We start from the raw sequence: 17,449 nt of genomic DNA on the forward strand, positions 1-17,449 counted from the left end.
TAAAACTTGTAAAATTTATATTTGTTATGAATGTTGCAAATTTACGTTGGAGAAATCTTGAAATATACCGTTTAAAATGTCATTATTTCACAGAAATGATTTCTGTTCTAATGAATAATGAATTTAAAAACAAAATTATAGTATTGTATATTTTAAGTACTCAAAAATACAGTAATTTTTTCCTCCTAAAGATAGCGTGTGCATACCAACAGAATTTAAATAGCATTAAAAACATTCGAAGTGAAATGTATATTATATAGTAAATATTTTAAAGTTTTATTAAACGAAGTTTCCTTTCAGTTTTTATATATGATTAATTTTGTCTATCAACCGATATATAGCCTATATATTAAAATTAAAGAACGATAATTTTTATAACATTTTTATAATACGGAATATATAAATGAATTGAAGAGTTTCAGGTTTTTAAAATATATATTCATTTAATTTTTAAAAAGTTTTTACAATAATAACTGCGTATAAATAAATAAAATTATCCACAAGTTCTACCTAAAAACACATTGCAACAATCCCATGCATAATAAAAATTAAGCTTGATAATAATTAATAATAGGAACATCATTTTATTACGAAAAATGTTTTACGACTTTTGCAAATTTCTTGCATTTACATGATTTAACTAGACGAATCTTATAACTTCTTCTATTACCGTTTCTACAAACCAAATGTATGCGTTCACGTTTAGTAACATCGTTGATGCATCTCCACTCGAACGAAGTTCGAGGTCTGATTTGCATGATTTCCGTATAACGAAATAAGTCTGCAACGGGTAGACACACACCTGCACATACCACTTCCGTTATTGGTTTAGCAGATGTACAATAACCGTCGGATATGTATTTTTTCGATCGTAATTCTTTGCATCCTAACTGAACACCTGAAATAATAAAAAGTATAAAATTTTATGATATTTTACTATAATATTCTACAGTAAATTAAAATGGACCGAAAAGCACTAATAATGTAAGAGATGACGACGAGAAAACAGAAAATTTATTTTGTATTAAAATTACCGATATGTTTGAAAATAGACAAGGGTAATAATTGTAACTATTTGTCTTTAAATTATAGTTAATTAAAGTAATATACGTTTACAAAAATAATTAACTGAATAAATTCTTCTGTTTTAATGTGAAAATAATAATATGTACAGTACACGAAACAGAAATGGCACTCACAATCGGTATAAACATTGCTCTCTTCGGTGTTTTTAACTATTTTCTAATATTGGTACCTCGGCTTAGTAATTTTTCTTGCGGAATCATCACTACTTTATTATAGGCCCTTCCAATAATGTTTTTGTACCGGTAAATTGTCTCCTTCCCAACCGTAGTTTTTTAAGCTATACTAAAAAAAAATTTGAAGTAAAGCACTGTACATAAAAGATACGCCTTATTTTTATATTCACTCAAATCCCAGAAATGAGAAAGTTTTTTCGCATATTTGTTGGTTCATATTTAACTCATATTTATTGGCTCGATCCCAATATTTATATAGGTGGACATTGATGCTCTTTATCAATATAGAGTTATTATGCTTTTCGTACTTTAGGTAATACTTGTAAGAAATGTTATGGCGCTGTTCAGAGCTGCAGCATCCCTGATGTGTTTTTGTGCCATCCTAGTGTGTGCAGCAGCATCCCGGTTGAAAACCATTGCATTATCCCTTACATTATCAATGTTCTTTAGGTTGATATAAATGCTTTTTGTGTTGTTTGATTGTTAAAAGATTACTGGTATTGCTTGTCATATTCAGATTTTTTATTTTATATAATACTAGTAATATTTCTAACATATTTTCGAAAACAAGAACATTAATGCGCATAAGAATAATATTCAAATGCAGATTGGACGATAGGAAACGTTAATAATACATTGCAAAGTAAAATTAAATTGTTAATTTTGGAGTTTAAATTAATAAAAAGTCATCGGTAATCGTCGAAAAAACAAATGAAACGATTTTTCGAAATAGTAGTAATATGGCAAAACTCGAATCTGTATTGAGGGAAAGATTGTAATTAACTTATAACGAATGAAAATTAGTAATTAATAGTCTAATATTTTCGTATTTTCGTTTAAAGTGCATAATAATGTTGGAAAAAAGAAAATTTAAATAATTGAAATGTCAATTAAGCAATCCATTACAGTAAATAATTTCGGTCATTCTTCGTTTTTTTCCGCTTCCGTGATTTGTCTGTTCGTACGGCAATGCGACACGTGGGCGATTTGCCGAGGGGATGACTCCAGGGAGGACTTTTTATGGAAAACTGGCCCCTATTTAATTGTACAAACATCAATTGTCCTTGTTGTCAAATTCACTACCGTAAATTGTGATTCTAGAGTTGTAAAGGAAATAATGATTATTCTGATAACGAATAGGTTCAAGTTTTACAAAATTAGGAACCATATAAATTAAGGATTAAAATGATTACAGACTTGGGAAATTAAAATTCGTAGCTTCTTCACAATTATTAACCTCTGAGTATTAATTACCTAATTTATCATTTTGTTAGTGCTTATTACAAAAGAGGTGAAATTTGGAATTATCATGACTTTTGCATGATTTAGAACTTTTTAATTCGTTGTTCTTTAAATTCATTAAAGCATTTCCATTCCGAGATGAAATTATTTTCAGTAAATATTTGGTAAATTTTATTGTGATAGTTTCAATCGAAAATGGACAAGACAACAGTGGTGAGAAACAACTGATGATTATACAAGTAGATTTACAATGGAATGAAGACAAGTGAATTTAGAAATAATATACTTCAAATTCTACGAATTCTACTGGTAAAAACGATTAAAAAAATCACACAAGAAAAGATGTTTTAGGAATATATTTATTTGCCAACAGTTTTTTCAAAAATGAATTTTGAAGAATTTCAGCAAGCGATAATTGCATCCGTGTTGCTACCTTCCAAATAAGTGTTGATATTAATTATTCGTGGCTAAAAGTAATGTCAATTTTCTCATTAACTTTTTTCGTTAAATAAATCATGCAAAAATATGTTTTTTGTTGTCATTTAAGATGCAAACAGCGAACATTTCATTTTTTACGAATTGGCCCTCGTACAAAAAAAAAATGTTTCTCGCATGAAATCTGTAATCTTTATTGTAAGGAAAAGAAACTTTTTCATTCAAATTATTCTATCATTATTACTTAAGTAACAATTTTAAAATATTATACATATTAATATCGTTATTATTAATTCCTAAGTTATTCTGAATTAAAATTAGAATCACGTAGGACCAAAGTAGTCGTTTGCTAAACGTGATTATTATTGAATTAAGGAGACTAACAACATTATTCTGATCGATAAAGATATGTTTTCATTTAGTAAAAGTTTCATTCATAAAAATTTACTTGCTGATTTATTTTTTACCAATTTGATTTTAATACATTTCGTTGGAATTATAAGTAAAAATACCTGAAAATTGGAATGTCAAATATTCGTAGATTTTATTAAGATATAATAATACATACATACAGTTGTACACCACACGGAAGAGACGATACATTGATATTCTAAACTAATTTTAATTAACAGTTTTCAATAATTATTTATATTTTCATTCCGTTTTGATCATATCTGTACCCACTCTAAATAGATGATTTTATATAATCATTATAATAATTGTAATTATAAGTAATGTTTAAATATATTTTGAAATTATACAACTTTTGAATTATTAATTGAAATCAGTTTCTTCAAAAGTACTTTGTTAAATTCTACAATAATAATAATAATTATTATTAATCAGGACACACACACACGAAATTTTATTTAAAAATAAGCATAATTTGAAGACAGACATAAAAATAATTCTCACACTACAGGAACACAACACTTGAGACGTCGACCTTTCTTTATAGACGCTTCCTTGCCTTAAACTAGACAAAATTTCTTTCAAAAAGACCCTCTGGCATTGGAATCTTTTAAAAATTGTATAACAATAAAAATACAGGACGAAAAATTATTTATAAATAGATGTGCACTTAAAAGAATATACAATACTAAAAAGACTTGCAAATTACTTTTGTTTTTGTCTTCAAGTTGCATATATTATTAAATTCCAGTTATTTTTGGTCTAATGTTAGTGGTCCTTGTCTGGGACATCTTCGTGACATGTTCAAATATGTTTCGGCATCTATAATTTTACAAATGTAAATTTAAAGCAATTTTTATATTCTGAATTTTCATATAATCTTCTGGATACTTTTAAATTAAAATTTGACCTTAGTTTCAATGAAATTGTGGATTAGTTCTGTTATAAAATATTTTAAAATGGTATAGTTTGATAAATTAATGCTTATGTGCGTGACTTTTCTCATTAAAATTATTTGTGTAATTACCTAAAATATTTCGATTTAGCAAAAATAGCCAGAATTTATTTTATATAGAAGGGAATAAAATACACATAATTAATAAATATTATTATATCTTTTCTCTCATCTATTCAAGTTTCGAACCAAATTTAGTGTATAAATTGATTTGTTTTCTCGTTTCACAAATCTAAGATTAAGAAAATGATAAAGATATCAATAAGTTAATTTATGGATTGAATTTTGTGAAACATTGTAATAAACTTTGCAGTTGCTCAGCAGGATTGTCACTGCCCTCGTGCAACAATCACTTAAAGGACTCAACAAAATTTATTTTTTCATTACATATCATACCTATCCACACATTCCACACAACTGTACGGAATAGTTGAAAATTATGGTATTTTTTCTTGACAAGATATTATTAAGTAACTGGGCCTCCCAATGACCGGTGACTCGGTGAACTTCATGTTTGCATCTAACTAAATTTAAAACCTTTCAAAAACAAAAGCATTGAAAACAAACCACCCAACTAAGAAATTCCTCTTATAAAATCAAATGATTTATTGAAAATTACATAAATTACTATTTACATTTGAAAAAATAGGTGTTATTTTATTACATTTTAGACAATTCAATGAAGTCCATATTTTATAAGAATTTTAGTTCAATAGCTATCAATATCTAGATTCTATCTAATGTTAACGACTACAAATATTAATTGTATAAATATCCATGAAATTGCATTATATATTGCGTAAATGGAATCTGTTAAACCTTCCAAACTGTTAAAGAAAATTGCGAATTAGAAAAAAATAAAATAAAAACACTTAGTTGCCATTGATGGCAACTAATTGAATAAATCTTCACAGAGTTTTCAGATAATCGGAATAAGTAATCTTTTACAAATAAGTTCAATTCCGATAAAGATAAATCAGGAAAATGAATAAAGGATGGAAATTCCGATTGGGATTGTCTAAACTGGGAGAAGCTTACATTGGCTTTAAACTAACGTAAGGTTCTTCAGGAGGCAGAATAATATTTTACAACGTTGCTATGCGATCGAACAAAATTGAATGAGACAACACGAATGTGGAAAGACAACAAAACAATAAAATGAAAAATTAGGAGAATGAACCGGATTCGTACTACGACACGAATTTTCCTTGCCCAGTCTAACTTACCGACCTTGAAGAAAATTGATCAAAGATATGAATTTTGTCTCTATTTATCGTATTTATAAATATTTTTATATTAATTTATCTTTGTTTGATTCTAGCGAAATCAAAATTATTAGATTTCAAACTACGTGTTAAATACTCATATTTCCATTGACAAACTGTTGATAAAACCATACAAAGGTAATAAATCATTTAATATTCTGGACAAATAAGTTAATATTTATTACAGAACTTTTTAACTGCAGATTTCAAGAAACATTCGACAATAAAATAAATTTAAAACATCAAAATTTCATTCCGTAAAGTAAGTTTATAAAGAGATTCCTCGTATTAACTTTTACTTTTGAATAAGCATAGAAATCAATTGCCGAACTTTTGGAATAATTCATTTGTGTAGCTTAATGCAATATTTGTAACAAATAATATGAAAGTGAAATTAAATAAAAATCTGTAAAATTACCAGATTCATCGTTAAGAACCAATACAAACGTAAAAGATATTTATGCCATTCTGATATAGATATGAGATATATGTACAGTACCAGTCGACCCCCCTAAAACACTGTTGATAATTCCGTTTTATATGAATTCCATGTTGTACAAGTCACTTAGATTTTACAAATACGTCAGCCGTTCACAGCCCGGCACATGTATTTGTAAAATTTAAGTGACTCGTACAACATGGAATTCATATAAAACGGAATTATCAACAGTGTTATAGGGGGTCGACTGTAGATGGAGTGGATAAACGTGTAGAGCGTAAATATAATTTCTGTAACGCTAATTCTCAATTTAAAAAATTTAATTCATTCGAATGAAATCTGAAATGTATGTCAGTATTAATATCAATTTATATAATTTAAAAACAATATTAACTGCAAATAAAACTACGATTGGTGTATGAATATCAGATGTGATGGCGTGGATGTCCTCCTAGCATAGTGACTAGAAGAGTATCTGCTAATATTATTAGAACAAAGCGACGGTATAAAGTTCAGACGTAAACACTTTATTTACAAGACGAGAACGTTGCGCGGAAAAGAAACAGAATAAACAATAATAATTAAACAAATAAACAAGATGAACAAGAAACCTTCTTTCTCACGTCATTTTTTTTTTCATTTAAATGGATCCGCGGATTAATCTATATCTTTTTTCAATAATTATTAACTGAATATTCGAATAAAACGTTTCCAGATTAGAAAAAGCAAATATTATGTGCACATTTCTTCGTTTCGAGTTGTAACAATATATGTAAAAATGAGAAATATAGATTATTCTTATCTCAAATTCACACGGAAATGTGAGTAAATTGAGAAGTTAATCCTTCTTGCCGATAAAATGTTTGTAAATTATATTTCAAGAACAACTTAGAATATTTACAAAATCGCTTTTGGTATTAAAAAATACTAAGAATCACAAGATTGGTTGGTTTATTTGTATGCGTGACAACACCCATATGTCGCGTTTCCAAACATATGGGAGATTTGCCGAGGGAATGTCTCCCGGGAGTTTTTAAATGGAAAACTGGGCTCTATTTAGGTGCTAATAACGTGAAAAAAACCCAGAAAACTTCACATGACCATCCCGTTGGCCAGGTGCAAACCCACAACCAACTAACTATCAGTGTTCAGTGGTTTTGTCCACTCGGCCACTGATGGGCAAAAATCATAAAAATTTAAAAATAGTACAAACTTGACATTACATTCTCGAATACTTTAGATATATAAATATATAGTATTGCCAAATGGAATAAAAAAATACAGTTTTATTTTTCTCTCGATGTCCTAATGACATGGTTGTTAGGGATTTAGCCCCATGGAGCGGTAAGGGCGTTTTCCATACTAACGCTCTTCTGACCCTCACTCTCTGCCGGCCCGAGAGCCGCCCTACACCAATTTAAAAGTAAACAGCGTATAAAAGTCGCAAGCAGTCGACCACTGGACGAAACAGAAACAGGCACTTCAGACTCAAATATTAGGCTACATAAACAGCAACGACGTAAAGAAGAATAAAATTTAATACTAGTTCTTGTCCAGCCTTTTTTTTTATTGAGTATTGTCATGTACTGTACATCACTAGTTTGCATAAGGCATGCACAGTTGCCATACCGATGTTACACAACTCCATGTACAGTACAATAATGTGTTGATAGTGATCTCGGGATAATTATCATATTTTTAGAGTAGCTTATCTACTTATGCTAAGTCTACGCAAGTCATCAACGATGCAGTGACTCACAATCATAAATTTCTGGTTACATCGCTGAATTATGTAAATCGAAAGTATTTGGGAATAAACTAATACATTTGTATTTTATTTGTAATATTTTTAATATAAAAAATCTAGAGTTCTAAGTATCACTTGGTGTTCGTCATCACTTTCTTTACTCGATCAATTCATTAAAAGAAAAATAAGAAATAGTCAAACCTGTCTATAACGGTACCCCAAGGGACCGAACAACTGTAGTAGACAGGTTTCCGCTTATACAGGTTATCTACAACAGGTATCCTTTGATTAATGCCCTTGATTACAACCATTTCAAGTGGATGAAGTGTTTCAACAATACGTGTCTGTGACACACAAAGATTCGTTGCAAATTCGTCAATCTTTAACAAATTTCTTTCCGCAATTTCTCTTCAACAGCTTTTGGGGGTCTTACGTTTTCTATCCTTTAGTTCAGAATTTCCCGAACGAAAATTTCAAAAGCACGTTTGACACACTCGAGATTTAGAAGCATCTTCTCCCTACACGGTACAAGTATATTTACTGCTTGTATAGCGTGATATCCTTTACGAAACTTAAAAGCATGCATAATATGAATGATGTGTATTTTATCTGCAGACATTTCGACTTGATTTTATTCAAATGAAATGTGATGTAAAAAATTTTAAAATAAGCTTGAAAGCAAAGAATACAATCGCACATCGGGAATAATGTGTTAAATTTCACAACTTTTAATTAAATCACATATTTATGTTAAGTAAAAACAGCTGTTAATAAAAATATACAAAAACTTTCCGTTTAAATCCTAATAAAATGACTGTAATACACTAGTCGTATTTTGCTATTCTGTATTGCGTATGTGTATTTTTTGTTAAATTTGTGCTAAATCGAATAACGATGCCGATTTTTCCCTTATAGGGCCCGAATTTCTTTCCTTTTCGCGTTGGACAGGTTCCGCTATATACAGGTTAACTTACATTAATTTTTACAAAAAATTCAGGAGACCGGAGAAATTTTCCGTTAATGTTTTCGTTATAAACAGATTTGACTGTAAAATACGAAGCAAGTTCTCTCGAAATTTAGAGAATAAAGTTTCCATTGAAAGTGGAAAAACACTAAAACAGGATACGAAAGAATTAAAATTTTGTAAAAGAATAAATTATTAATCGAAAATCATTTATAAAATTTTTCATTATTGTAATTAAGTTTTTCTACACCAATTTGGAATTAATTGATGTCATTATTCACCAAAAGTATTAATTTATATGCTTAACTTATTGCATTCATTATTAAAACAGCCGGCACTTTTAATATCTTGACTGTGTAATTATATGTAGATTCTAATTACAGTTTAACTAATAAGAGGTATTTTTTTTTTATTTTGTCGACCAGATGTTTAGAAGTTTCGATATATAGGGACTTAATGTCAATCCATCGCGCGGACATCTGGACCTGTCGTACCCTGTCCAGGTCCAATTAATCACGAATCGTTTATCGGGGAATCGTTTTCATCCTTTCCCTATGGTGGCCAACCACATTGTGGGTCACACGTGCCCTTAATGGGTATACTTGTAGCGACCGTATGGCCTTTAACTAACGTTATACGGTCTGTTTTTTATATAGCCGACCAAATAATGGTTATTCTACTATACATCATCACTTCTGGTTTATATTGTTTCTATTCAAAGAGTTATGTTTATCCGTTAGCAAACGGTATCATCGACACCCTATTTTTTTTTTTTTTTTTTGACCGAGATGCGCCTAGTTGTTTCTGTTAATGGCAAAACCGGAAAATGACAAGACACGAAACGCTATAACAGAAATGGTTTCGGTTAAATGAAAACACGCCTACAGTTAATGTAGTATTTTGCCTAGAACCTGGCATCTCAAACATACACAAATATTCATTAGTTTAGTTATTTTAATTTCCAAGAGATTTGTGGTGAGGTGTTAAGTGAATAAAGTAAAAGTATAATTTTTTAAGTTATTCGAATTTCACGTAATAATCAAATTTGATCTTTTTAGATAAATATACACAATTACTGAAATTATGATTTTCCTTTATTCGTCCGTAAATTAGAAGTTTATAATCCGATTTTAACCAGTTTACAGATAAATATACGAACTCTACGTGTGGAAAATTTATTTTCAATAAACAGTTTACAATTCTATAAGAAGTTATATAAATAAGAATATATGAAATTGTTTTCTCGGCAATTTAGAATAATTGCGAAAGTCCGGTTTTAATTCACAAAATGCAGACAAGCTCCCCCGACCTTGTATAGATTTTTCAAATAATGGTAAGAAGAAGCCTTTGGAAAACGTATAATTTTAGTCTGGACAGCTTTTGCAACACCTCGTCAGTCCTTCCAAAAGGAAAATAATTACAGGTCGGCAAAAATACATTTGTAAACAGTACTTTTGCTTGGCTGACATTCTGGGTGGAACTGGATTTCAGGAAGCATAGCGAATAATTTTCTTCCAACAAAGAATAACTTCTGAAGAAGCGCTTTACGTACAAAATTCCCTTTACATTTTATAATTTAACTATTATAATTTTTATAAAATTCAAATTTATCGATAAATTTAAAAGCGGCGGTTTTAAGTTACGACTCGATTGTATTTAATAATCTGCAATTTCGACACAGGAAACTGATGTCATTATAGAATTATGCTCGTTAAACATTACAGGATGTTATGTTAAGAAACGATTTGTTTATTTATTCTATGAAAAAAGCTCGGATAATTTTACAGTCAGGTCTAAATAGTGAAAGATGGCTTCAATAATTCGGACATTTAGGCTTATATGACAACAGCCATCTACGTCAATGAGAAAAAGTGTAGACTATATCTACTGGCTGAACTGGTTTGACAGATGAACCACCTGCAGATCCGTCTTCCAGTTCATCTGCTTGTAATTTCTCATACTTATTAAACAAAAAGTGCCGACTAAAATTTCCCAGGCTTAATAACGAAAAGTCTTTTTTTTTCTCTTAACAAAAAAAAACGAAGTTTTAATCGAAAAATGTTCGCTAATCTGCGTGACGTGAGAACATTAAAGATTCACTAACGCACTCTAAACATTGTCTCTTAACTACATCGCTTCGGTTGAAAAGCTAATTTTACTTAATTAGCTCACTTTTTTTTATACATTTCATTACTTGTATGCTTCATTTTAAAAGTAAAAATAAATTTTAAACTTAAAAAGTAAGGAGAGTTAAAAAATAGATTATACTATATGATGAATTGTACAAATTTCCGCAGCTGCAACTTAACAATGGCCATTTATAATTTGCAGACGGTTATTTTTAGAAATATCTAGACCAGATACGATCTAGATATTTCCTGATTTACAAATAATCTTGATTTTTTTTTTCTAGAATTATATGTCATTCACTTCATAATTTAAGCCTTTTAAATTAATGTATTTTTTAAAATATACTTAACCAGTTTCTTCATTCCTCATTTACTTTAACCGTAAACTGTCTTTAAAAAATGATATTTTACAGATATTTTAACACCTTTACCGAACAGATTTATTATATCACTCTTCATCTAGCAAAGTTAATATTTCATGTAAAAGAAACATGCAAATTTATAGCTATCCAGTCATTTTAAGTAAATTATATTTATTATTTATGTGTGTTCTGGATATTTTTATCCCTAAATTTAGAAAGGACTTAATGTGGGCGACGAGAAAGTTATTTTAAAATGAATAAATTCATGAAGAGTTTGTCTTATAGATTATTTATCAGTCTTTCAATAATTTAATGCGGGTTATAAGAGGACACGTCGCGACATATATCACTTGGACATAAACTACTGAAGAATTAAATAGAGCTTGGTGTATCAATATTAAATATCGCTAAGTAAAAGCTGAAATATTTATATATTTTTCTATTGGACTAAATGCAAAATATAAGAGCTAAACTGGAAAACCTATGATAAAACACGGATTTAACAGAAGAAGTCTAAATTCGTGAAATTTGACAGAATGAGGTTAGTTTAAGTGAAGTTTTGCAAGAGTTCCAAATTAAAGTTTTCTTGTAATGTTATACTAAACAGTCGCTAATTAAGTTTAAACTTTTTTTATATTTTTCTATCTACAACTTGAGATTTAAACTATGCTCGAAGAAATACAAGATCTCATTATCCTTTCCGCTAATTGGAACATCAGAAATACTTTTACATCTTTAAATTAAAAGGAACAATTGGATTCATTTTTCCTAGTTCAAAGATTAGGTAGACGACACTTGTGATTCACTCAACAATTTTAATCTTTGTTCATCTAAAGAGACAACAATTTTAATCTTTGTTCATCTAAAGAGACAACAATTTTAATCAGGAAGCTCTCCCGTTTCCCTCTTTAATTGGAAAATGTTATAAAGATTTTTTTTAAACTCGTTATTTAACTCGCTTATATATGAATTCTAAGATAAATTACGCAAAATTTTAAACGTTAAAACACCCACGCCCACTTCAGCTTGTTAACAAGTAATTGAGAGGGGGGAAAAACCCCAGCGTGAACTGTCATGATAACTCGTGCTGTTGTAACCCAAGACGTACCCAAAGAACCCGGCGAGAGAATAAAAGTATATATTAAAAAAAAAAAAAAGCATACTCGATCGTAAATATTAAATAGTAGTATATCTTCTAGATGGATTAGCTGATCATAGAGTGAACTAACCGGTTCGATTGAATGTCACCTTCGTCCAGCCACGTTTTGGACAGGTTTTAATGCTCTCTTCTAGCCGAAATGGGTTCAATCATTTAAGAGCACACTTTATTTACCAACTCATTCACCCTCCTCTTAAACTAATATTTAAAAAAAAAAAAAAAAAATTGAATAAAAACGCTCTCGATCCACCCTTTTTTCAAACACGCCAGACCTTTTAATAACTATTATTATTGTATATAAATTTTTAAATGCAAACAAGAAGCAAATATTTAGCGTTTAGACTTTGTTCCCGAAGCACAAAAGTTCAGAAGAGAGGGGAGTGCATTCCACTTTTCATTGTTTGTTAATGGATGAAGCGACAACAGGTAAAATCCGTCTCGACTTAAAAATCTGGCGTCACAATAGAGCTTTAAGAAAGGGCATTTTATGCTTAAAGTTTTTACGCGTTAGAAGATTATAATCTATTATTTTTTAAATTGCGTTTTCTTACCTTTAAGATCGAAAGTTGTCGAGTTGTAATTCTTATTTATAATTTCAGGACGGCGAAAATATTCCGCAGACGTGGAAAAAACCAGAGCTAACAATATTAAAATCATTATGTTAGTGTGTTAAGAGAGGCGCAAGTTTTACCATCTCGAAAGAAAGTCGAAACGGTTCTGTCATAATAAAAGCTGACCAGCGAGACAAACTTCGCATCTTATCCATGTGCGACTGAATTGTGCGCCCTCTCTCAACTTGTTTCCTATGACGTCACACCATCACTTTTTTCATCTTTTAAATTAGCATTTCGAATAGACTCGAGTATAAATTAAGTATTACGGTGTACATTCGATACTTATAAAAAGTAACCTACCATTTTCAATAAGAAAATATTTATTTCAACGACTTTTCTTTATAAACTTGCGTGTTTAAAGGTTGCCATTTCGAGGTATTGTTTCATAAATTTGCGTGGACGTACGACACGAAAGAATGAAGTAGAATGAGGAAGACGAGCAGAGCAAAATAGATTAAACGTGTTTGTAAATAATACACTTATAAAAAAAGTAGGCAAATAGTATACGACTAAAGAATGTTAATTGTTAATATTATTGTTAAAAATAACAGAAAATTATTATTTTAAAGCTGTTTATGTGATCAGAAATATCAAATGATTAGCAGTACAGAAAATATTTTTTAAATCTAATTTTATGCTTGACATTTTTAAATAGTTACGATGCCAGAATTCGGTCGAACTCAAAATAAAACTATAGTTATCTCACCAGTAAAAATATTAATAGTTACTAATACTTCGCTGTGCTGTTGAAAATATTCGGTTGTACCCAAGGTGACATATATATTAATATATAATAGAATAATTCCATAAAACAATTAATATTTACCTACAAATGTAAAAAGTATCTGAAGTAAGCGGCATATTTAAATTTCTTAACAGTAAGTCGCTTCATTTTTAAATAAGAAGATTATCTTTAGAATATCATAACTATATTTAATACTGACACAGATACTAAACATATTTTAAAGCTTGGAATAAATGTTAAAAATAATAGCATGTTTTTGAAGTTTAAGCTTTTTTTATTTTTCTTCTTTTATTCAAAAAGTTTCGTATCTAAAACGCTCGATCTAATGGAAAAGAAAAGAGAAACGTTATCTTCCGACTGCATTAGCCAGACCCGAAAGAAGTATTCTTTATCTGAAAATTAAACGTTTTAGCTATCTCGTGCTTACACATCAAGAGGTAAAATCTTTTGAAACCAAGCTACTGTATTTGTCATTTGTGACTTTTCCAATGTAACTTTCGATAGAAAGGAGAAAAACTGGTTAAAATCTCGTAGAATAAAAATAGCAAAACAAAAGACTTGCTAATGATACTTTACTTATAATTTTTTTTATTTTGTTTGTTTATTAAAAAGGAAACATTCGTTTAGATAACAAATTTTAAAACGAATGAATGCAATTTCCGGTTTCTTTTTTTCCTTTTCCTCTTATAATTAAGAAACTGTAAAACGTATGAATAACAGTTAAGAAATTCCTATAAGATACAAAGTTATAAGAATTGATACAATCATTATTATTTACTTATTTATTTTTATGATGTAATCGTTTGTCATGAATATAGGAAAGGACAAGAGATTCACAGTAGAACATATACATTTTAAAACACACAATACAACACAACAGATTTTAAAGTATATGATACAATACAACACAGAACACATTTTAAAATAAGATAGCATACTTGTCGCTGAGATAAACAAACTCTTACCATCTCGTACGCTGTATACAAGATATTACAAGTACAAGACAATAATAAATTATATTGACTATTGAAAAGTAAATAAATAAATAAAACGCTCGAAACAATAGAATTTCAAAAGTCAAGAACGGGTTTCAAAGATTATTCTAATCGTATTTACACTTTCATATTGCTATTGTATAGATTTGAATAAATTGAAAAATTAATAATTTTATCTCATTCATCAACATTAATCTCATTTAATGCGATAAGGTAACGTGTTTTTGTTTAGGCTATACACAAGAAACACGTTTAGTCTTGTACAATATCTTGTCATATACAATTGATTACGTTATCTCTACACTTTCCTTTCAATAGGAATGAACTTTCAACGTCCTTAATACTTTTTTTTCCCTTTTCTTTTCATTAAAAGATTCTCCATTTTTATTCGTCTATTGTATTTTTCTTGTATAATTTATTATTTAAATAAGCAAATCACTGTATTCCAGTATAATGTTATACTAAACAGTCGCTAATTAAGTTTAAACTTTTTTTATATTTTTCTATCTACAACTTGAGATTTAAACTATGCTCGAAGAAATACAAGATCTCATTATCCTTTCCGCTAATTGGAACATCAGAAATACTTTTACATCTTTAAATTAAAAGGAACAATTGGATTCATTTTTCCTAGTTCAAAGATTAGGTAGACGACACTTGTGATTCACTCAACAATTTTAATCTTTGTTCATCTAAAGAGACAACAATTTTAATCAGGAAGCTCTCCCGTTTCCCTCTTTAATTGGAAAATGTTATAAAGATTTTTTTTAAACTCGTTATTTAACTCGCTTATATATGAATTCTAAGATAAATTACGCAAAATTTTAAACGTTAAAACACCCACGCCCACTTCAGCTTGTTAACAAGTAATTGAGAGGGGGGAAAAACCCCAGCGTGAACTGTCATGATAACTCGTGCTGTTGTAACCCAAGACGTACCCAAAGAACCCGGCGAGAGAATAAAAGTATATATTAAAAAAAAAAAGCATACTCGATCGTAAATATTAAATAGTAGTATATCTTCNTGATGACTCAAAAATTACTCATCAAAATAAGATGAAATAGATTTTAATAACTAAAAATTATAATAATCTGGGTAACTATTTTACAATTTAAACAATAAGTCTGTATAAAGCAAAGGCGAGGAACCAGCAGTTTGATGGTTTCATATTCCCAATTTTGTATAAAATGTATAGAGCAGAGGTAGCGAATCCACTAGAAGAGTTTTGTGGCTTCTAAAGCTTCCTGATAAATTTAAAAAAGTAAAGAAAAGAAAAAAAGTTATACTACCCACTTTAGTTTTGCATAAAACTAATCTGGGTACTATAAATACCCAGTTTAAATTAGGTATTTTATAAATTTTAAATTATAAAAACATAGTTTTTAATAATATGCATCTATCTAAAAGTATGTATTTGCTATGCTTGTCTTATGAATGTATATACAGTACTAATGCAATCTGCAATGGAAGATGACTCTTTGAGATCACTCTGAAGTAAGATGAGGCCTTTCCATATACAATAGAAAGATTGTCTAACTCTAAAGTTAACTCAATTAAATAATGGAATTTCTCATGCAAAAAACAACGTATTCATTACGATTTTATTAATTTCCAAGCTAAATAATAGATTAAATGGATACATAACTCTATCAAAATAAACTTTTATGAAGGATATAAAATGTTTTAATTTTTTTTTTTTTTTTAGTATCTTATAAATAAGCCTAACATTGCTTTATCTTCATAACATGTATAATGAATTTTTTCCATATTTTCATTTTAAATTATATGCAGAAATTCTTTTTTAAATTGCTAATGAAGAATTGAAGTTAATGAAATATTATTTTAACGCCGAGTAAGCAATAACTATAATTTTGTTCTGTTTAAGTGTTGTCTATCAACAGCAGTAATCATAGGCTGAAAGTTAATAAATTATTTATTAAAATTTTTTTACCGACTTATCTTATTTAACAGCCATTAATCCAATCAGAAAAAGTTATCAAGGAGCAAATGTCGTTGTTATATCGTGTTACTGAAAACAGGCAATAAAGTTCTCTACCATTTCGCATTTTATCTTACATTACATTATGTAATGTAAATTAAGTATAAATTATAAATTTATTGTATATATTTATTCAAGGTGAATGAGTTAAAATCGTTACATTTATTGTCAAATTTATCTTTTAAGCTTTGTGTAATTGTTTAATGCTATTTCTGTATTACCTTATAGATATAAACTTTGCAGCGGAAATGCGTAAAGCAGGGGCACTCCAGGGAGCCAAGAGGCCATGGCTCCTTTTTGTTTCAATTGACGATAATTTAGGATAATGGTTTTGAAATTTTATTTCAGCATACGAATAATAATCATTATAGTTTTAAATTTTTATGTCTGATACACGTTCGGTATATCCTAATATTTTAAAACTTCTAAATACTGCTTAAATTGAACAATGCATTTTCTATATATATAATCAAGGGTAAATCTACATGGGAACTAATAGAGCTTAAGCCCTGGGCCCCCAAGTATCAGGGACCACAAAAATTGAATTATCATAAATTTTTAATATTTTTTCATTAACAATGAGCACTTATCGTATAGTAAAAAATAGTTAATATTAATAATATAATAATAATAATAATTTATAGTATTATTTATATTTAAAAAAAAATGGGGCCCCATTGGACTTCAATAAGCCCTAGGGCCCACAAAATCTAGACCCCCCTGTATATA

General features: G+C 29.1%; 1 protein-coding gene across 1 annotated transcript; it reads right to left on the minus strand.

Moving 5' to 3' along the window:
* Positions 1-425: 425 nt before the first annotated feature.
* LOC111624175 (sclerostin domain-containing protein 1-like) lies at positions 426-13,166 on the minus strand. The gene is made up of 2 exons (XM_023366983.1): positions 12,919-13,166; positions 426-898 (listed from the first exon to the last, which is right to left on the minus strand). Exons 1-2 carry the CDS (start codon positions 13,022-13,024, stop codon positions 588-590), a joined length of 417 nt encoding a protein of 138 aa, XP_023222751.1. The 5' UTR covers positions 13,025-13,166; the 3' UTR covers positions 426-587.
* Between the last annotated feature and the right edge of the window lie 4,283 nt (positions 13,167-17,449).

This window comes from Centruroides sculpturatus, unplaced genomic scaffold, assembly GCF_000671375.1.
Source record: "Centruroides sculpturatus isolate CEXI.00-Female unplaced genomic scaffold, Cexi_2.0 scaffold70, whole genome shotgun sequence".
NCBI lineage: Eukaryota > Metazoa > Arthropoda > Arachnida > Scorpiones > Buthidae > Centruroides > Centruroides sculpturatus.